Here is a 22,802-nt window from a genome sequence, read left to right as displayed (position 1 = left end):
AGCCTAATCTAAAGAGCCAGAAACGAACACTATGTTCATAGTTGTAGTAGCTAATTTAATGTCTTCTCTCTACTGTATGGTTGCTCTTTCTCATCCCCCTTGATATGTGTGAAGGCCGGTTGTAAATAAATGATTCACAGGATCACGGTCTCGTACGCAGACACTCAGGGGCAGATTTACACATTCACACATTGGCTGGAAAATCCCTCTCAGCCTCCCCACCTTCCTCTTCCTCTTCCGCCTCCACGTCCCCACTGTGTCTTGTAATGTGTCCTTGACGAGGCGACTTAGTGGTAGTCCCTCAGGGGAGGAAGCGTGTCTCCCCGCATTACTGGGGACATCCTGAGTGAGTCTCTTGTCAACACGTTAGCTGTTAGATGTTGACATCACTGGTACGTCTCTAAACAGCTTTAATCAGATGAGCAATTATGTTTCATACAGTCACACGAATGACTCTCATGGTGTCTATTAGACAGCCCATCGTTATTAAATATTGAATTGTCTCCTTTTCTCTTTTTTCCCCCCTCAGATATATTGGAAAATCAGATTCCATCACCATCAGCGTGTGGAATCACAAGAAGATTCACAAGAAACAAGGGGCTGGCTTCCTGGGCTGTGTCCGCCTTCTGTCCAACGCTATCAACCGCCTTAAAGACACAGGCTGTAAGTGTCAGTATTACCCCATTTCTTATTATTTCTCAAATCTCTAAGCTGAATTATGTTGTATATAGGGCCGGGACTTTAACGCGTTAATTAAGATGAATTAATTACCCAAAAATTAAAGCGTTAAAAAAAATTGACGCATTTTAATCGCACTTATTTTTGCACCGCGGAACGTTTCTCACTGGATGAGTTTCAGGCGGACCGATTATACTGGAGCACCAACTAGCGTTCATGAGTTCAGACAACAACAAACCACAGTGAACATGAAGGAAGAAGCTGATGAAAGCGCTTTGGTTGAGCCCGTGGATGATGGGACATTTTGTTACAGAAAACAAACGGAAGAGTCGATAAGAGCATGATTGTGTTGCTATGCAACAAGAAATTCACATATCACCGCAGCACATCCAGCCTCAAGTATCACCTCAATGCAAAACATATAGCAGCTAGCGGCTAGTGTGGTAGCTAGCGTGGATTGTGTTTTACTTAAAAAACCAAAGTATTCTAGTTTACAGAAGGTCTACCTACCTATAGGCTACCTGAATTTCTGAAATGTACTATATTTCTAAATATGCTACTGCTACACTTAATGGCAAAAATTGCACTGGTCTGTTCGGCTTGAACAAAAATAAACAATATTTTTGTTGCTTAAGCTTATTCATTATTCATCATTATTCAATGGTATACTAAAAATCCATGTGAAAAAAATTAAGTTTCACTGTTCTCAGGTCAAATATTTATATGCGATTAAAATGTGATTAAATTCGATTAATTAATTACAAAGCCTCTAATTAATTAGATACTTTTTTTTTAATCAAGTCCCGGCCCTAGTTGTATATTAAAGGTACCCTGTGGAGTTTGTGACCAGTACTACCACTACAGAGCAGATGTTCCAGGCCGCTCGGCTCAGTCTCGCTCAGTGCTCCTCAAAAAAAAAAAGAAAACCCTTTTTGAGCTCCATTGTCAAGCTCACAAAGCTATATATTGTCAGAAGATGGTGTGGGTGCTCAATAGATATATACGTTTTTAGGTCGAGCTTGTACAGATATTGGAGCAGAGATAAAATGATGCTCCAATTGTTTAAAAAATTTGGGTTAGGCCTAGTGTAAACATTTTCAGACTGAATTGATTTTAAGACAAACACCAGACCAAAATGCATTAACAAGGGTTGTGAAAAATGTAAACAAAGCAGGTTTTAAAGTGTTTCAGAAATTGTTTCAGCATTTTTTTTATATTTGGAAGGAATTAATTACACCCGTCTCTGAGGACACACATGATGTAGCACCAAATTAACACACCTCTTGTTTTTGTATGATGAACTCCACGGGACACCTTTAAAGGCATGCTGCCTTGCTCACTGGTCACTTGCTATATGTTTGCTATATGTTTGCTCCTCCTCCTTGGCTCAATGAAACTGAAGGCAAAGCCCAGATTCACCTTTGGTTTATGGCGAGTTTGTCTGCTTGGAATTTCGCCTCGCTATATTTAGGTTTTTCTGGCACTGTGTCTGATATTTTCATAGCTCTCATGTAGAAGTGGACGATGTGTATCGTTTAGGATAATATCGTTAACGTTGTTTTGATGATGTGCAATTTTACATTATCAAATATTTATGATATTCTAAAAAGAAAACGAACCAAAGGTGCATAGATGGAAGAGGAGAGGTGCAAAGAGAGATGAAAGTCACTTTGTTAACAATATTAAGAAATGATATTTGCTCATGCTTGTATGCTGCACAATTTACTTCAGGGAACCTGAATGTTTACCCATTTAATGTCTGCATTGAAGTTTAACTGGGAGTCTTTTGAATGCTTAAGTTTAAAGAAAATAAATGAGCTGTTGTCATCCATATTTTAACAGGTTTTTTTTCAGTAAAGAAATCACATTTTAAAGGATATCGCCTTAAGTCCTAAATGCAAACATAACAGAGTCAATTTTGTTTTCTGTTTAACTCCAAACATGTTGTTTTACAGCACTGTGTGTTATTGTACTGATGATTAAATCGCTGTGGATGCAGTCAGCTGACGCCCAGACTATTTTTTCCCCAAATGCTCTTTCTTCTCGTTCTGAAAATGAAAATTGTATAATACAGTCGCAGCACGGATTTCGTTGCCAAACTACACAGCCCCTGTTTGTTTTACTTTAGTGAGCTATTTATTTGTCGTTTAGCTTACTCAGTTCATTATTCTCTCGACTGGGGTGGAGAGCTCTTGAATTATTAATTGCAGTTATTAATGGTAAAATGAGGCCGTATCCATCAAACCAGCCCCTATAACTGGAGTGTGATAAGAAGCAGACGTTAACGCCACAGTGCTGCTGTCAGGTTTAAGTGACAGAACATAGACTAGCTCTTTTTTAGTGTCCTGTCCCCTTCACTAGGTCTGACAGAGGCCAGACCTGTGTGTGAGAGGGGTCAACACTCTGCCCCTGCCAGAACAGGAAGAGCCAATCAACATCACCCTGCAATTACAGTAAAAATGTCTCATGTCAGAAGCTAACTGGATAAATGAGACGGAGGCTTTAGTAAATGGCTCCTAGTAAAAGCCAGACAGATGTAGCTCCAACAAAGCGGTCTGGAGTGATTTTTTTTTTCCTGCGTGGTACCTGCTCGCCGGGCCTGAAACGGGAAAGAATCCCACTGCTTTTCCTAGAAGCCCCTGACACTGTTGTTTTCCTGGAGCGACACAGGAAACCTGGAGCTTGTGCCACAGCTGTGAGTGGTTTGCCTCTGCATTTCCTTTCTCTCCTGGCCTCCTCCTCACCCCGTTCCCTTCAGTCTCCTCTGTAGACTGGCAGCATGTGCACACACACACACACACACACACACACACACACACACAGAAAATGCCATTGTGACTAACCTCCCTCTATCTCCGTCTGCCGATCTAGACAACCGGTCATTTTAAGCAGACATGCATAATTGTAGAGCTATTAAAGTGTAAGATTTGTTGGTTCTCTCTGTTGTGGTCGCTCTCCCCCTGTGAGTATTTGTCATTCTTTCGTCAGTCTTTTGTTTTTTGTCAGCATCCACCAGCGGTTGCAGTTTTGTCCCCTCCACAGGCCTTACAGAGGGCATCGGGTTGACTAAAATATTTGTATATAATTGTAGAGTGTCTTGAGTCGACTGTAACATTTATGTATAATTGCAGAGTGTCTGCGTCTTTGTGTATATGAGTGCATTAAAATGTATGTACTTTAATGCATGTCAGAGTGAGCGCTCTTCCCTGCACACATTTCACTGTCTGTGTGTGTTTTCTGTTTACTCTGTGGCTGCTGACCTCCGGCCAGCCTTGTAACGGTTTGACCATTGCCTGTTTTGGTCCCTGTTTAGTCTAGACAGACATCCTGAGCTGATCTGCATGACACCCAGACAACAGAGAGCAGATAGTGGCATTTCTCATGTCTGCAGGCACTTGGACATTTTTTTTTTGTCTGTTTTTTTTCCCCTTTCCGCCTGATCTCTCTCTTTCTCCCTCGCTCTCAAATTCCGCAGACTTTAAGAAGTTCAGACAAAGAGTTTCCAGACTTTGGCAGAAGTTCATGTCCATGCTAAGACTGAGTGGAATAGTGCAGGCTTTGTACTGAAATTTGTCAAATGTTTGACCTCTGCATTTGAACTGAAGCCTGCTCTGTACCGATGCTCGGTGAGATTTTTACAGCCCATGGCTGTTCCACAAAGCAGACCATCTGTTCCAGGGCACAGCCAAGCTGTGGTCTACAGACAGAAGAATGAGAGACGGATAATGAGGGAGAGAGGAGTTGACTCTGAGTGATGTAAATGATACAGAGCAGGGGGACTTGTCCAAGGAGGAAAAATGCAACATATGCTAGTTTAATGTTTTTTGTAAATCTCTGACACTGATGAATCCTCTTTTGTCTCTTTTCTTTCATGTTTATTCTTGTTTCCTGTTTGTCTCATGGTGTTGTCTCTCCTTCCCTTTACTTCTGCGCTCCACTTCTTTTTTCTGTCCTCTCTCCACAGACCAGAGACTAGACTTGAACAAGCTGAGTCCCAATGACAGTGACACGGTCAGAGGCCAGATAGTGGGTGAGTACAGATGGACATCAAAACAACGCATTGATGATGTGATAAAAATTGCCTGGATCCTAAAACCTGCAGGCGGTTTTGAAAAGCATGTTTTCTTCACTGTAAACAGGCCTTATCTTCAGATTGTCAACTGGCCGATAGTCCTAGAATAGAACATGTGGGACGAATGCCTTTGACAGGAAAAATCAAAGCTTAAAATTGTGTCTCTTAAAATGTAAAAAAAAAAAACCGATTGCACCAACCAGACACTGTAAAAATCATTAAATTCTGCTCTCCTCAGTGCAACTGTGAACTCATGAATGACTCAGCTGAGACTCAGCAGTCATATGACACAAATTCAGCCAAATTTCGACTAAACTGCAGACTGTTTACACAGAACAGGTTTTTGTAAAAGTAAGTGCTCTGGAGTCTCCCTATTTCTAGTGATTCTATGATTGTGCACAATGATTTAAAAAAAAGTCCACAGTGAGTAAAATGTGACGGGAACCAAAAAAACCCTGAAACTGTTCAGAGGTTAAACGAAATAAACAAGATTTTCCAAAGCATTTCAGGAAGATCAAAAACCCACAGCTACAATCAAATAAATATAATCAATTTGAGTATGTGATAATAATGCCTTTTTTTATGTTGCTTACATTTAAAACTTATGTTTCCTTGGACAAATCATTTGTGGATTGTTTTTTCTCTTACCTGAGAGAAGAGCAAAAATAAGCAACATTGGTAAATCCCAGAAATCTACAAAAAAAAAAAGAACAAATCGTGGATACACACTAGAATAAGAGGACAAATGAGACCCAATGTGCTTGGCTTTAGTCTACCAAATGTTGCCCATTCTCGTTTTCTCAAAAAGCCGTCACATTTCTCACCGGCTTCATATAAAATTTGAGATTAAATTTCATAATAGCAGACCCTACTTGCAGAAGGAAAATGCAGCTTCTTTTAACCAGACCTCCAGGATACCACTGATAAAATTTAACCCCATTCCTGTTACCTATAAAGATATACAGCTCCATTATGCTTCGATAAAATATCCACGCCTGCACTGTAATCTGCTGTCTAGTAACAGTGTGTGCATCTGTGTGCCATGTGTTGCTGCAGTGAGCCTGCAGTCGAGGGACCGGATAGGCACAGGAGGCCCTGTGGTGGACTGCAGTCGGCTGTTTGACAATGATCTCCCAGATGGGTGAGTGAGTTGGGGAAATCTCTTATCATCTCAGAGGGAGTTTTCTTTAGAGACTGTTGAGAATCCTAAACGATAAACGCTGCCTCCTCGTACAGGGGTAAAGATGTTCGCAATATGATATGTTCATGTGGTGAGACAGAGCAGCGAGACAGAGCACTACTAGATGTTTCTGTGGCTGCTTAACCATGTCCGCTCACTGCTGCGTCTGTGTATGTTTGTGCTGCCAGCTGGGAGGAGAGGAGGACGGCGTCTGGGCGAATCCAGTACTTGAACCACATCACACGCACCACACAGTGGGAGAGGCCTACCAGGTGAGTACACTGTGCAGCCCACAGAAACTTAAACCCAAAAGCTCTTAAATCAAACAGCAGCAGGCCGTCGGAAGGCCGCAATTCTGACCTCCGTGCTCCCAAACTGGGGGAGTCTACACTGTAGCCTATCTGCAGTAACTACAATTTTGATCGAAATTCAGTTATAACTAGAAATGAACTCTTTGGTGACTGTTTTCTCTTGCGACAAAGTTTTAGATTTCAATTTTGCTTTATGGACCAAAAGTCATATACCAATATATTTAGGCTGAATATCAATACACAATATATGTCCCGATATTGTTTTTTATGTTCAGTCAAAGTCAAAGCCAAATATGACATGTCACAAGTAGTTTTATTGAAACCGTTTATTTAAGTCAATATAAATACTGTATAACAGGGGTACCTTTTTGTAAAACCAAAGCTCCATAAAGTGCACATTTAAATAAAAAGAAAATCTTAAATAAAAATAGCTTTTAAAATAAAATAGGCCAATCTTTTTCTGAAATAAATATATTTATATGTGAAAAGAATAACGAACATTACGTTAAGAGAACTAAATATGACAAACCCTAGTAAGGGCAGCATTTATATTTAAAGATTTTTTTTTTTTAACTCTATCGATATATGTGATAAGGTGTAATTCCATATCACATTTAAAAATATATTGATATATTTAGAGATATAATTATATAAAATTACAGTAACTACAAAATCCAACTCAAAGCAAACAGCAGTAAGTTCACTTACCATGGTCTGATTTGACTGTGATACAGTGTAGCCTTGTATTTCTTCATTGTGTTCAATAGTGAAGACAAGAATGCTATAAATTATAAGTTTATTTGATTATGTAGATTATATTTTGATTATCTAGATAGTGATTAAGTCAAAAAGTGAGTTAAATTATTTTAAGTAAAATATAATTATATTGACTAAAATATAACATTATAATAAGTCTAAATTACACAAATCTTTGAATAGAGTTGTTAAACAATTTAAAATACACTGATAACAAAAACCAATTTGAAAATGTTTATTCACCTAAAACAAAATATAACAGCTCTTCTCGGTCTCCTCAGGCCCGCATCAGAGTACTCCAGCCCCGGCCGGCCTCTCAGCTGCATCGTGGACGAGAACACGCCCATCAGCACGAACGGGGCCACGCCCACCACAGTATTGCCGCCCATTGAAGGCGACCAGAGGGCTCAAGAGAGGCGGGTCCGCTCCCAGAGACACCGCAACTACATGAGCAGAACCCACCTGCACACACCCCCGGACCTCCCTGAGGGATATGGTTAGTGGGAAGCCAGTGTACTATATATAGTATATATTGTGTGTGCTGTGCATTCATCAACTAGCCTTATTGCTGAGCCCTCATTAACCCTCTAAACCCCAAGCAGGTTCATGGAAAGAAAAAAACAGCACAGCCACTTTCTAAGGGCTTTTCTCACTTAAAGATATCTGAATGAAAATGGTGAGATAGAAACACATTATTACAAGCTTCAGCCTGAAGACAAATGTATATTTTATAAAAGTGCGGGAAATAATATGTCTCTCAGTCTGTCTGTCTGTCTGTCTGTCTGTCTGTCTGTCTGTCTGTCTGTCTGTCTGTCTGTCTGTCTGTCTGTCTGTCTGTCTGTCTGTCTGTCTGCCTGTCTGTCTGTCTGTCTCTCTGTCTGTCTCTCTGTCTGTCTCTCTTCTGTCTGTCTGTCTGTCTGTCTGTCTGTCTCTCAGTCTGTCCCTCTGTTTGTCTGTCTCTCTCTCTCTCTCTCTGTCTGTCTCTCTCTCTCTCTCTCTCTCTCTCTCTCTCTCTCTGTCTCTCTCTCTGTCTGTCTCACTGTCGGTCTATATACAACATTTTTCCAATTCCCTTTTTCCAATAATGTTACCAATGTTGGGAAAATAAGTTGCGCTCCAAATGCAATACATATTGAATTTTTTACATCTTTACAACCTCTCTTGCCCTCTCCTCTCTGCTCTGTGTAAACAGTCTGCAGTTGAGTAAAAGTTTCACCGAATTTTTGACTTTGTCATGGCTTTATAGTTGTGCTTAGGAGCGCAACTGTATAGTCTTTTACAAGATCTGCTTCGTGCAAGTGGTTTATTTTGAAATGAGACATGCAGAATAAAGTGATTTTGGTGAAATATTAATTTTATAAGCTTCTATTTGGTCATTTTGTCCTGACTGAAGTGTTCTTCAGATGTGATTTGTTCAAGGAACGGTGAAGGTTTTAAAAAGCAGATGATAATTTCTGCTTTTGGCGATGATAAATAGTAAAAAAAAAAAAAAAAACAATTAAACAGAGAATATGGCATCCAGAGAGTTAAAATAATTACTGTTGTAGTAGTTTGTGTTTGTGATGCTTGAGTTCATCTGACAGGGATGTATTTTTGTGTGGATACCACAGCACTATGCTATCAATACTGTATGTCCAGCCTTTTGTATCTTGAGACGGATAAATATTTAATATTCTGATTGCATGAGAGCGTGCTGGAGGTTTTTATCCTCTATGAAAGCCATCTCTACTTCCACTATGAATCGTGTCATCGTTGTAATGCTGTTGTGTTAATTGCTTCGCCTCTGCCCTCCTCCCTGCTCAACACTGGGCTCAGTAACCCAGCTAATCTGTGTCCTCATTCAGTCCAGCGCCGCTCTGATGACGCTGCAGCTCCACACAAGGAGCCTGAAATACTGGCTCCATTTTAGACAATCTAATTGAATTGATCCGGCTGTTAAAGGCTGGCGGCAGCCATTCACTCTTCCCCCACCCCCCACCCCCCCACCCCTCTTCTCCTTTCTGCACACAGTCAAACAATCAGACGCATTCATTTAAAAACAAACACACACACACACACACAAGCTGCGATCCCCCACACAGCCCAAGGGAGTTTTGTTTATCCTCACAGTAAAATCTTCTGTAGGGTTTTGGAGCCATGGAAGCGTATCATATCTTTGCTCTCAGTCCTTCAGATTAGGAGGTTCTCTCCCATCTCTCTCACTCTCTCCATCCCTGTCCATACTTTCTTAATTCTTGGGCAGCCACTATAAAACCTGTCAGCACGTCTGATTCTCCTCATGTGAACGCACGCCAGCCAAGATCGAGTATGTCACCCTGTGTGGAACATATATCGTGCACTCATCGTGGCGGCCGTGGGTTTGGAAGGTTATGTGTACATGCATGTTAAAGCAGGGCGGTAGGTCCAAAGGGATGCCAGAGAGGAGCTCTCTGGCACGCTGTTTCGTGGAAATATCTCTGTCAGGCGATGATGAATGAGCTCACCAACTCAAAAGTCAGACAACCTCATCTCTCCTCTCCTCTCCTCTCCTATGTTCTTCACCCCGTCTCTCACCTCCCCTCCTCCCTCCTCTGCCTCCTCCTGGCTGCCTGTTGGGATCTCTACTGACTCAGGCAGTCCTTTTATCTCCATCTGTGTGATCTCTCTCTTACACAGACACATTATAAACACAATCTTTCTGCATGTGGCACATGAATTAAACAATGTTTCTGTTTATTTTGAATATTTGATGCAAAAAATGTAGACAGAATGTTGTAGTTCCTCTGTTTTTATTTAAATTCACATCAGTGTATAACCAAGGATCTCCACATCTGCATCACTGAATCCCGTTTTACATGTTGTTACAGAGCAGAGGACCACGCAGCAAGGCCAAGTGTACTTTCTCCACACTCAGACAGGTGTCAGCACGTGGCATGACCCCAGAGTACCAAGGTACGTCCTCCACACAATCTGTGAAATCAGGAAAACAACACAACACACTGCATGTTTTACACCTTTTACTATACACCATATAAACTGTAAAATCTCTAAAACTAACAATATTAATAAGAATAAAATGCACACTTTGGAAATTGATCTAATTTCTGCATAGTTCGCCTGAACTTTTTTCTTCTTAATCCTCCTGTTAAGTTCGTTTCTCAGAAACGGCAATAATGTTGGTGGGTCAATTTGACCCGGGGCATGTTTAATTATCCAAAAGTGTGTCAGAAACTAAAAAATCCCATTAAGCATTGTTTAATAACTCCATTACTAAATATTTAAATTAATATTTAGTGCAATGGTGTTCTTTAACTCTCACAAATCATGGTTCAATGAGGATAATTCACATTCTCATTTTTCATTAAAAAAATGTATGTTAAAACTTTCTTATGTACATTGGAAAGACCTACATATAAAATACAATGGTTTTAAATTACCTTGATTTAAAAAAAATGTATTTAATTATTTTTTCTTATAATAAAAAAATGCTTTAACTATTTACTTTTAGATTTTTAAACTTTGAAATCGCTCAATTTGACCCGCAACATAATAGGAGGGTTAGATTTTGTTTTCCACTGCAGATAGATAGTACCCCGTCAATGTAGTCAATGTTGGTGACATTGTCTTCAATGCGACACTCACTAAATCCTTTCATCAGCTACCAAACAGAGCATCTTGTCAGTTGTGCAGCGTGGTGTATGGCGTATGTTTTAGTGGCTTGTTCTATATCGTGTTCTCAAGTTGCCAGCCACAGCGGACACTGAGGGGGAGTTCAGACACACTTTCCAGTAAAAACAAAGAAATTAATTCCCTACAGTGTTTATAATCCACAATAAAACCTACTGTCCTTCTAAATATAACTAAAAAAAGTGAGCTTCATAGAGGAAATGAATAAGAATCAGTATAGATGAGTTCAACTCATTGAAGCAGTCCATCAATATAATTGCTCATGAATCAATCGTGGTCAGTTTCCGTTTCCAATTCTAAATTTCTCCTTTTAATGTATGTCTCATTCACTGGAGATATACCTGCTTTTAACTAAGGCTGGGCGATATGGACCAAAACTCATATCCTGGTATTTTTAGGCTGAATGGCGATATACGATATATATTGGTATTTTAAACAAAACGTGCAGCGTGCAAAGTGTTTAGTTTGAACTCAATGTCACAAGTAATCATCATAAACCTGTAGGGTAGGTATTAACTGAAATACCTCTACATTTCAGTGTTTTTTTCCCTTAGGAACATGCATCAGAGGTCATATAACCGCTTTAAAAATCACCATGAAACAAAAAAAATAGCCTAAATTTGCACATCTGGCATGGTGCCTATACGTTTCTTAGACCTTCTAGTTTTATATGATACCAGTATGCCAGAATGCTAAATGACTATAATGGTATGGCGGTATTGTCTCAACTACATATCTCTTTCTAAAATATATCGGTATAACTTGTAATAGCGATATACCGCCCAGCCCTTCTTTTAACCGTGTGTTCAGATAAATAACCAGCCTTTTGAATGGAATTGTTCACATACTTGCCTATGACCAACGTGTATCACAGGAGGATTCACCAAGAGAGCACACCACCAAACTCATCGTATAGAACTACCACTCCAGGACGTTAATGCATTGTTAAGTATGACATCATGGCAGATAAATTGACTGCGGCGCCATTGTAGATGATATGTTTGGCCCATAAATTGTTGCAAAGTCAAGTACTGCCCCGACCATTCATGAGCATATTGCATCTTGCCGCCATGCAACTTTAATATCTGCTGACGTGAACAACCAACGCTCCAAACAAACGTAGACACACACACTTGTAATAAGTATTCAGATCCTAACTTGAGTAAAAGTACTGATACCACACTGTGAAATTACTCCACTACAAGTTAAAGTCCTACATTCAAAACTTACTGAAGTACAAAAAGTGTCAGCATCAAAATGTTCTAAGTTGTAAAGTATCAAAAGTAAAAGTACTCATTATGCAGAATGGACCCACTAAGATTGTTTTATATATTATTTGTATTGATGCATTTATGTAAGCAGCGCTTAATTTTTTATCAAGTTAGGGCACATTTTAACTACTTATTATACTGTTATCAGGTTTAATTTAAAAAGTGATGTCTCACGACTTTAAATTGATCATGTTTTTTATGTAAATCTTGACTTAAGTCACTCAGGATATATATATATATATATATATATATATATATATATATATATATATATATATATCCAGCATAATAGGGATTCATTATCTGATTCCTGTGTGAGCAGCTTGGCCAGCGAGGGCTATCAAACTCAATAAATATATTAAATGTAGTTTTACAGGCTGGCGTTTTAAAAAATCTTTCTGCAGTGAATAAAGACATTGTTGTCACTTAGCAAATTAAAATTGGTTGGTCTATGCAGGAAGTTCTGTCTGTACAAGTGAAGATTGTCTCTGACCAATCACCTTTAACTCCAACTTGTAGTATCGACTCGTATCGATTAGAACCAAAAAACTACCAGGTACTGTCCACAACTTCTGCAATTTGAAAACCAAGAAAGAGCCGTGCCATACCATGTGGTGGAAATACAGCTTTAGATCAGTTATCATTCCTTATTGTCTTACTGAATTTACCGGCCGTCATAACATAAGTGACATTACACACAGCTTGTGTCATGGTCTCTTAGTCCTGGTCTCCTTGTAGTTTGCCGTAAACCTGCAGCCGATTATGAGGCTGTCATGCTGTGAGAAGACCCATGTCACGGGGCTCCGAGCGATTCGCTCCTCTGGCACGAGTGCTGAAAGGCCTCACTCCCGGGACACATGGCCAGCAGCACACGGGTCTCAATCAGCCATACCAGAGCTTCTTGGGCAATACTCAGTCAGGCATGTGTGTCCTATTGATTACCATATTCCCCAAAAAATGCACACGCACACAGATCTAAATGTGCATGTGCAAAGACAAGCATCAGTGCACTCCAGACGCTATCGATAAAACATGACTGATATTATAATACCTGGCCTGACTGCTTGCATTCTATCAGTATGTGAGTGATAGATGATATTTTTATTGCCCTTGATAGGAGGCTATTGGTCACGCCACACCTCCACCGGGTGCTCCTCAGACAGCTCCAACATTAGCAGATGGCTTAGCTGCCAAGCTCTCATCGCTTGTGAGGCTCTGGTCCCTTTTGGCTTCAACACTGCAAAACAGAAAAGTCCGCGCCAGCACAGCGAGCCTGCTGTAATTTCTGAACCTTTTCGTCTCCATGGAGTCCAGCTGAAAGGGGTTGCAGGGCAGCAGTAAATAATTTAGATGGGAGGAAGAAGAAAAATAGAATAAAAGTGATTTCTCAGACATCTCGGAATCTTGCTGTCCGCCTGAGTCCAGTTAGTCAGTGCTTTGGTATGTTTTATACCTAGAATTTGATGTGTGTGTGCTTTGTCTCTCTTTTCTCCCGTCCCACCCTACGCTGCCTCTATTTTTCTTACAATCCCGCTTCCAAAAAGGTTGGGATGCTGTCTTAAACATAAATAAAACCAAGTGTAATCATTGTGTAATCCTTTTGGGCATCTATTCAATTGAAAACTTTACAAAGACACTATTTAATGTTCAGACTGGTAAACTTTGTTTTTTATTGTAAATGTACACTCTTACATTCTGAATTTAAAGCTTGCAACATGTTCCAAAAAAGTTAGGACAGGGGCGTGTTTGCCACTGTGTTACATCACCTTTTCTTTTTTACAACCCTCAGTAACTGTTAAAGTTTTAACAGATGACCTCAGTTGCTCAACAGTCCGTGGCCTCTATTGTTGTATTTTGTGCTTCATAATGCTCCACACATTTTCAATGGGAGACAGGTCTGGACTGCAGGCAGGCCAGTCTCGTACCCGTAAGTTGGAACATGTGTATGTTGTCCACAATGTGTCACGGTATTGTCTTGCTGAAATAATCAGGGGTGTCCCTGTAAAAGATGTTGTCTGGGTGGCAGCAAATGTTTCTCCAAAGACCTGTACATACCTTTCAGCATTAAATGAACAGTGCCTTCCAGTGGTGAAACGTAACAAAGTACATTTACTCAAGTACTGTACTTAAGGACCATTTTTAGGTACTTTTACTTTACTTTAGTATTTTCACATTTGTAGCTTTGTACTTCTACTTCACTACATTTTAAGGGCAACTATTGTTGTTTCTACTCCACTATATTAAGCTGACAGCTTTGGTTACTTTTCAGGTTGTGATTTAACATAAAAACATGATCAATTTAACATGATTACGCATCTTTATAAATTAAACCACATAAAGTATATTAAATAGTTAAAAATGAGCCCTACATTGACAGCAGTAAAACACTGTATACATAAATGACCCAACAATGATAATAATAATAATATAAAAATAATATATTTAGAAAATATAAAACAGTCTGAGTGGATCCATTCTACATAACGAGTACTTTTACTTTTGATACTTAAAGTACATTTTGATGCTGATACTTTTTTACTTTTACTTCAGTAAGTTTTGAATGCAGGACTTTTACTTGTAGTGGAGTAATTTCACAGTGTGGTATTAGTATTTTACTTAAGTAAAGGATCTGAATACTTCTTCCACCACTGGTGCCTTCGCAGATGTGAAAGTTACCCATAATGCCATGGGCACTGAAACGCCCACATACCATCACAGATGCTGGCTTTTGAGTTTTGCGCTGGTAACAGTCTGGATGGTCCTTTAGCCTTAACTTGCACTTGTAGCTGCAGCTGTTTTTACCAACAACGGTTTTCCGAAATGTTCCTGAGCCCATGTAGTGACGTCCTTTAGACAATCATGTGGGTTTTTAATGCAGTGCTGCCTCAACTTTTTTGGAATAAGGGTTGTAAATTCCTGCATACTTGAACTTTATTGTGTGCTCTTCTGCTGCTTTTCAGAGATCTGAGTAATGTGAACTGTGAGGAACTGGGTCCTTTGCCTCCTGGATGGGAGATACGGAACACCGCCACCGGGAGAGTTTACTTTGTCGACCACAACAACCGAACCACGCAGTTCACAGATCCACGCCTCTCCGCCAACCTGCATCTAGTCCTAAAGTGAGTACTCCAGTCCCCTCCAGCCAGAAACTTGTACAGTGAAATAAATTAGACGCTACATAAAAGAAGCAGAGTATAAAAGCAGAGAGATTTATTTTTTCTGTCTTTTGTTTTTGTGTCTGTAGTCCAAGCCCAAGCCCCAATGGTTCTCGAGGAGGCATCGAAAGTCAGAATGTCAGGTAAGGTTCAGGCTTCCTGCCAGTAGACTGGAACACACACAAGCACACACACTCTCTCTCAGACATTCACAGACTTACTCACTTTGCCTCCCCCTCAGTCGATGTTTTACAGTGGGATCCTGTGCCAAGGTGTGTTCACCACCTGTAGAGGTTCAGCAGTCAGCGTAGCCCTTCTGCTGAGCAGACGTCTGTGTGCGCACACACACAGAAACACATAGGCTGTGGGGGGAGTGCACAGCGTTTCTTTCCTCACAAAAATTCAAATTCCTCAGTCCCGCAGAGGTTTTGATCATAAAGGCGTTTTAGCACACAATCCGTCACAAAGCTGGCTTTGGCCAGACATCAGATAGCTGAGTGGAAACCAAGGCTGCTGTGTCTGTGGCTGAGGAGCGTCTTACATTCAGGAAACGGAGCATAAATTTGATGCCCAAGTCAATGAATGAACTGTGTGTGTGTCCATCTGTGTAGGTTCATGTGTGTTAGTGCATGCTTCTGTGCTTGGTACATGCCTGCGTGCATGGACGCACGTGTTCAGAATGGCTCCCCCTGTGCAGCTGTTCAAACACATACTGTGCGGCGATAGCCATAGAAATTACCCATAGGTCCTTGCTCCTCAAAGGTGGAGCAGTGTACGGGTGCCTTGGTGGGCCTCCTCCGCCTGACCTCATTCCTCCTCCGTGCAGAGAGACGGAATGCATCGACGGAGAGATCGGGTTTCTTTTTTTTTTCCTGTTCTGATGGATCAAAGAACGTGTTTGAGATTTTGTATTCGTTTTGCTTTTTTTCAACTATGGCCTTATAAAAATGTAGCCTGGCACGCCACATTTGTTTTAAATGTAGGAATTCTGTCATAAGCATGACTATGCCCAGATGTGTGAAAATCTCATGCATTGGTTTCCCATTGTATATGTATTCTGGTAGGATAATTAGTGCACATCAAAGCCAGGAAGTGGGGTGTTTTTGTAATGTCACATCCAAAGACAAAAAGATTGGTGTCTTTATATGTATTAGTGTTATTAATGTCATGCAGTTGTCATTAGCCGCCTTTGAACAGGATCAGTTTCTCTCTCACTGAAACTTAAAAGCCTTATTTCAGCATTACAAGTATCTTTACTGTAGCGTTCAAGCCCACTACAGCCTCTGAAATGAAAAATAGCCGACCGATCTTTAGTACATTTGTATAAAAGAACATAAAGTGTTAGATTTGGGCTATAAAATGCCGTATATCTCCTGGTCATTCAAGGACAGGGATCCTGGCCTGAGACTTGTGAAATAACTTGTTCATAAATAGTGCATGAGTAAGGTTTAACCTGAGCCTACCTCAATCCATTCTAATTACATTGACCATTTAATAGATGATCTATTTAGGATACTTTCTGTCCTAGCTGAAGCTGCCGCTAGTAGAATTTGACTTTGGAGTGGCTTTCTAGCTCGTGACAAAACTCTGGAAAAGATATCAGTCGTCATGGATTTCCATCAAGACATCTGCCTTTTATCAAGTCAGGGATTTTAGAAATTTTCACCCCTCGTGCCGTCATCCCTTAGAAATGTTAGATATATATATGTCCGTCAAAGTTATAGTTTATTGCCTTTTTTATTTGCTAAAAACACTGCCTGAGCATCCAGACCAGTAATATTTCTCTTATGATGTTGCAATCTTTAAGCCCCTGACTGGTCAAGGTCACTGTTCAGTAGGTAACTGAATCCTTGTCTGGCTTTAAGACCTGGCTGCATGACTGCCCTCTGCACAGTTGCATGAGAAATAAATAACTGTCATTTCACAGATGTTTTTGATTTGTTTCGTAGCAAAAACATTGCCCTTATTTCAGTGACTTGTCCCTGCAGCGAGCATCTTCAGGTAACATGCACCAGAGTCCTGCTTTTCAGTCAGGAGCTGGAAAGGGAAGAGAGAACTCAGGGGCCTGCAACCACGAGAGAAAGAGCAGGAATGTTTGATTTATGGGTGAAAGTGCAGGAAGAGATGCTCTACGTCTCCTCTCCCACCCTCTGAGTTGTCTGCAGTGTTTGGGTGCTGTCGGGAGAGTGCCCTTCCTGTCTCCCCTCTCCCTCCCTTACCTTCCCTCCCTCTGAGTCTAGTCTGCAGGAAATAAAGGGATTCAAGAGGAGGTCTCGAGTGTCCTATGGGGCCCTGTGGCTTTCTGGGATAGCAGGAAGTGATTGCAAAGCCAAACTGGATTCTGCCGGGCAGACACCAGAAACCAAACTCAGTCAGTTAGATGAGGAGAAACTGTCATTGTGGTCGAGGAGAATGCAAGTCATAGGGCGGATACTGGAGAGTTGCAGTTTTCAGTCACAGGCTGTATTTTGTCACGATGTTTGTTTTCTCCATTGAGTTTATTTATTTTAACCTTGGCATCACTAAGTGTTACAGCCAACATATCTGTACCACATGCACACAGACAGACGTGTATGCTTCCACCACCCTCTGTGCTCGACTCTAGAGTCTGGTGTTTATGACCCAGCTCGGGGCCGAGCATGCCTGCTACCCCCCACCGGAGTGCAAAAGGCCACTGTGCAAATAATCCTTTAGTGCCGGCTCCATAAAGGCTCTTTTGATTCTGTGTGTGTGTGTGTGTGTGTGTGTGTGTGTGTGTGTGTTGTGTGCCTTCCTACTGTGCCGCCCTCTGAGGCTTCTTCCCGAACACAGCGCCTAGTTCAAAACTTGTATTCTCCATCCATGCAGTGCCAGAGTGGAGACCTCTGTCATCATTAACCGCAGATGATGTTCACAGCCACACTATTGATACTGTGGTTAACCGCTTTTCTGTTACCGTGTCTGAAATGTTTCATCAGATGCTGCTTTCTTTCTTTTTTTTCACATTTGGCTTCATTTTTTGAGAATCCAATAAAGGGAGAAGATCGTTACAAGAGATGAATTGAAAGGCAAAGTTTTGATCAAAACAGTTTCAATGAAATGCTAGAACACTCAAAGCAGAAGAGAGCAGAAGCAGTTAAAAAAAAAAAAAAAGAAATGGTTTAAAGCTTTCAGGCTAGCTATAATTCAAAAGACATAAAACATTTAGATTTTTTTAAATTTCATGCAGCTGGTGACTTCACTGGTTGCAAAAAGAAGTCTGATTGTATAGAAGTTAATGAAAAAATGACCCTATGTCTCACAGGATTTATTACCTCAGTAAACATTTTCTGAATGAGTTCATGGTCTCAATTGCTAGTTTTCAATTTAGTATGATGACAATGTAAAATTATGGTGCAATTCAGAATTTAAAAAAGTAGTGTATGCTTTAGAGCGTGGCTACTTGATGAAGTGGGTAATATGGATGGGAATAATTAATTACGTAATGGTCGTTAAGAATTTGGTCGATCACGTGGAATTTTGAACTTATCTGTGTACTCTTTAAACTTTATCTCTGACTGCATATCAGTATCACTGAACTGAAACACGGCCGAGCGTTCAGTTCTGCAGCCGTACGTCAATAAGCCAATGAGCTGAGAATTAAGATTGATAAAGCTACAGTTTGAGTGTTAATTTGAGCAAAACTAGCTTACTGTATCAAACCTTGCTAGCATGAATTACTAGGTTTAATTTTATCCAAAACTTATTTAAACACAAAACACACTTGAATATGCAAAATTACTGTGAAAACTAATCTCATGCCTTTTTTGGGGGGCTATGGACTATAGCAGTCAGTCTCTTTTTGTCCTTTCAAAATAAAAGCATCCGTTATCAAAACAGGCTTATGCATAGTCCTGTCTATATGTATATATCTATTTTATTTTGACCATGTATGCATGTTTTTATACATACTGGAGTATGTATGAAAACATAGCGATTAATTGATCATTAACGTTATAGGTGCTTGAGTTGGTTTCTTCCAAACGCTCATCCCTAGTTGATAATATGGCTTTGTGTTGATTGGGTGATGTGTTTTTTTATCAGAACTCTGACCCTTTCACATCGTGTTTTCAATTATAACATTTTTGGTGAGGGCCCCTGAAGACATCTTGTTTAGCGTTCGCTTGTACTAAAGGGACAGTCTGAGTCTACTTACAGCACACAGAAACTGTTAGTGACAAGCTGGGGAACATAGTGGAGCATTTAGCAGCGAGGGAGCCCAATTTTTCCCCAAGGAGTTGGTGGAGACCGGTGTATATCAGAATTGCATTCATCTGGAGGTCCAAAACACAGCTCCACATAAATACTAATGTTGTTTTAAATCTGCTGGATGTGTGGAAAAAAGCAACAATTTGCCATATTAACTGGAAAGGTATATTTTGTGTTCACAATTTGTTTTGGATGTGTAGTCCAGTACATGCTATAAATTTCTATCTAAGACCGGGCCTGAACTCCGTCTATTAAAACAAACTTTTGAACTTGTAAAATTTCCCAGTATGCCTCTTCGCGGTGGCCTCGGTGACCCTTCGTTACCTCAAGTGTACATGATGAGTCAAAAGGAACACAGAATCTATTTGCAGTTTTTTTCCCTCGGTCATATTCTGCTGCTCCCTCGTAGAACGCCTTAATTTAGTTGAGCTATCTGTGTGTGAGACCAGCAGGCCTCTGCCAGGTGGAGAGGTGGAGAGAGGAAGCTGTGTGTGTGGGTTTGTTAGGGGCCAGTGAGTGTCTTACCTCCACTAATCCCACCTCCACCTATGTCCGTCTGTGTGTGTGTCTGTGAGGGGCCGAGGCAGCTGTTTGACTTGATGTGCTTCCCAGATGACCTCAGTGTGTTTACTCCTCGTGCTCTGCAGTCAGCAAAGGACAGAGAAAGAACTCTCACTCTCAGAATGCTCTGCTTTGAGTTTCTTGGCGTTCCTCTTGTTGTTTTTGTGCAAGTGCTTGTTTATTTTTTCTCACTAGTGGTAAGCTTGTTTGTGTTTGGTATTGGTACATCTAAGACTTACAATTTTTGTCTTTCATCTTCCCTCTGTGTCTTACTGTCTCTTTCTCTTGGCCCATTTCTCACTCTCCACTCTCTCACCACTTTCCCATGCCGCTCTTTCTCTCTCTCCCTGTCGTCTACCTCCAGTCGTCAGAACCAGTTGAAGGATCAGGCCCAGCAGGCTCTGGTGTCCCCCGGTCAGCTCCCAGAGGAGGCAGAGTGCCTCACGGTGCCCAAGTACAAGAGAGACCTTGTTCAGAAGCTGAAGATCCTCCGCCAGGAACTGTCCCAGCAGCAGCCTCAGGCGGGCCACTGCCGCATCGAGGTGTCCCGCGAGGAAATCTTCGAGGTGAGGATGGAAAGAAACAAGCTCAGTCATGTCCTCATATCATGTGAAACCCTTAAGAGAAGCCTTTTGTTATTAAATGGGTACATCATTTAACCCAGAGGGAAATTCAGTCGTCACAGCCAGAGCATGCGTGAAACTAATTAAAATGCATAACAAAATGGTAGAGAAACATGGAAATGATCTAATAGTTGCTCCATTGCACAACCACCTGCTCTCATTTTCCCCAACACTCCAGCCAACAAATCTACATTTGGCAATGTAAGTAATAAACAACAGAAATTCTGTGTTGTCCCCACATTTACAAACAATTTCAGTGCACTTCTTGCCCTCTGTTGCCTAGTTTCTACTGCATTGTTCAGCTCGACTCGATTCAACTCACCTCTGGTACCAGGTTCTTTTCTTTGTTTTATTTTCCACTGCAGATAGTTCTCCATAGGGGCAGGGGGAACTCTCAGCTGATCGCCCTTGCGATGTTGTGTGACATCACCTTCGTGACATGTCCTTTCATCTGCAACAATGTTTCCTTTTTGTACGCTGCAGTTTTGAGGGCTGACATTTTTTTTAAATCTGGGAATGGTGTCAATAAAATGATCTCTGTTGCTATAAGGGATGGGATGATATACAATTGTATTGCAGACCATTATAAAAAGCACTCACAATTTCCTTTATTGGGATAATAAGCAAAAAGCATAACTAAAGCCAGCACTCCACTCCACCTTGAAAATGACCAAAGTTTGGCATGTGTTTTTCTTCTACTAAAGCAGGTCCAAAATAATTAATTTTGACTCTATACCATAATGCCAGCTGGAAAGGTTGTAATGCTATATTTATATATTGATTAATTGATCAATCAATACTGAAAATAGTTATACATATCATCACCTTTATTTTCAAATTCCCACTATATCCATTTTTTTATGAAAATAAGTGACCCCAAAACCTGGCATGGGGTTTTTAAAAGCATGTTTTTTTCCCCTTTAAATCACCAAAATGCACAGTTAATGATGGATACTTTAAAAAGAGACACGAACCTTGGGTTCTTAACTTTCCAACCGTCCTTGAACGGATCATGTATAACAAGAGCTTCCATCACAAAATGCAACGAAATAGAAGCTTAAAATTGTGATATTTCATCAATATAAGTCAATTTTACATGTGTTATTTAAAATTGTGCAATATATAAGTAATTTGCACCAACCAGAACCTGTAAAAAACATTCAATTCTATCCTCTTTAATGCAACTGGGAAGCCATGATTGATTCCTCACATGACAAATATGACCTAGTATCTATGATCTCTGATCTAGTATTGGAACCTTGACCAAGGAGGTAACAAAGAAAGTACCAGGTATTACACAACTTTTGCTGATGGAAAACCAAAACGGAGCAGGTCAAGTTGAGTCCAACCGTGCCATACCATGCAGTGGAAACGCAGCATAAGAGAAGCAAACAGCACAATATCTCATTCTTTTGTGCTCGTAGAGCTGCTTGTAATTGTAAAAATAATTTATTGATGCACCCAAGTTATGTTAAACATTCCCTGAAGGTTTTTCTTGTCTACTCCCATAAAGGTCATTGCCCGTAGCAGTTTGGCTGTGAGAATGATTTCTCTCACACACACGCAGTTATCTATGATGTGTGAAGGCAGTCTGTTCCAAATCTAAAGCAGACCTCTTGTTTGAGATGAGTATCGTCTCAGCTGGGAAGTTTTCCTCCTGCATCTAGCAGGCACGGGGCCTTCATCAGAGCAACAACACCTGCAACAGACTGCATGACCCTCATAAAATATGCACTGGAATGTGCTGGAACAGCCACGTCTGTTAATCTGAACGAAGACATTTTTGTTGGCTGATCTCAATGTGAGAGAGAGAGAGGGAGAGAGTGGGCCGGGAGGGGAGGGAGCAGAGGACGTCCTGAGGTTACGCGAGACATAACTGCATAGCGTCTCCAGACCAGCTGAAGCATTACATTATGAGTGAACGGGCAAGTGTTAGCTGGTGGACTGTCAGACCTGTCTTTATGTGTACTTTTCAGTGCAGATAAGACATTCCCCGTCCTCCTGCAGCACGTCTCTGTTGTCTGCTGGATCTGCAGGGCATAGTGGAACCTGGCTGTGTTATTATAGTCTTATGGCTGTGTTTATTATATCTGCCCCTAATCCACTTTAAATGAGCCCTCCCCCTAACGCTGTGAGCTGTCTGCACGTGGGACGAACACTGATTGAGGCGGAGAGATCTCAGCCTCACAACAAAGAACCAATTGGAAGTGACTTCTGTAACGCCACGCTGCATCCATCTCATTTCTTACGAAACATACAGTCAAGCAAATGTTTGTTAAGTTCCCCAGTACTTTGGTTTTCT

The 22,802-nt window shown here is 40.8% G+C and overlaps 1 protein-coding gene across 2 annotated transcripts in view; it reads left to right on the top strand.

Annotated features, from left to right (window-relative positions):
- The window catches only part of smurf2 (SMAD specific E3 ubiquitin protein ligase 2), a 72,205-nt gene that overhangs the window by 37,242 nt on the left and 12,161 nt on the right, over window positions 1–22,802 (top strand). Inside the window, exons 4-12 of one of the 2 annotated variants that reach the window (XM_059347629.1) lie at window positions 530–663; window positions 4,643–4,708; window positions 5,807–5,891; window positions 6,119–6,202; window positions 7,279–7,493; window positions 9,844–9,928; window positions 14,895–15,053; window positions 15,179–15,232; window positions 20,242–20,443. In XM_059347629.1, the coding sequence (XP_059203612.1) occupies window positions 530–663; window positions 4,643–4,708; window positions 5,807–5,891; window positions 6,119–6,202; window positions 7,279–7,493; window positions 9,844–9,928; window positions 14,895–15,053; window positions 15,179–15,232; window positions 20,242–20,443 (1,084 nt within the window). Of the gene's footprint in view, window positions 1–529; window positions 670–4,642; window positions 4,709–5,806; window positions 5,892–6,118; window positions 6,203–7,278; window positions 7,494–9,843; window positions 9,929–14,894; window positions 15,054–15,178; window positions 15,233–20,241; window positions 20,444–22,802 lie in introns of both variants that reach the window. The other variant, XM_059347628.1, reaches the window with a different exon arrangement.

The sequence above is a fragment of the Centropristis striata genome, chromosome 13 (genome assembly GCF_030273125.1).
Source record: "Centropristis striata isolate RG_2023a ecotype Rhode Island chromosome 13, C.striata_1.0, whole genome shotgun sequence".
Lineage (NCBI taxonomy): Eukaryota > Metazoa > Chordata > Actinopteri > Perciformes > Serranidae > Centropristis > Centropristis striata.
Note: the sequence above shows the minus strand (reverse complement) of the source record. Positions and strands in the feature narration are given on the sequence as shown.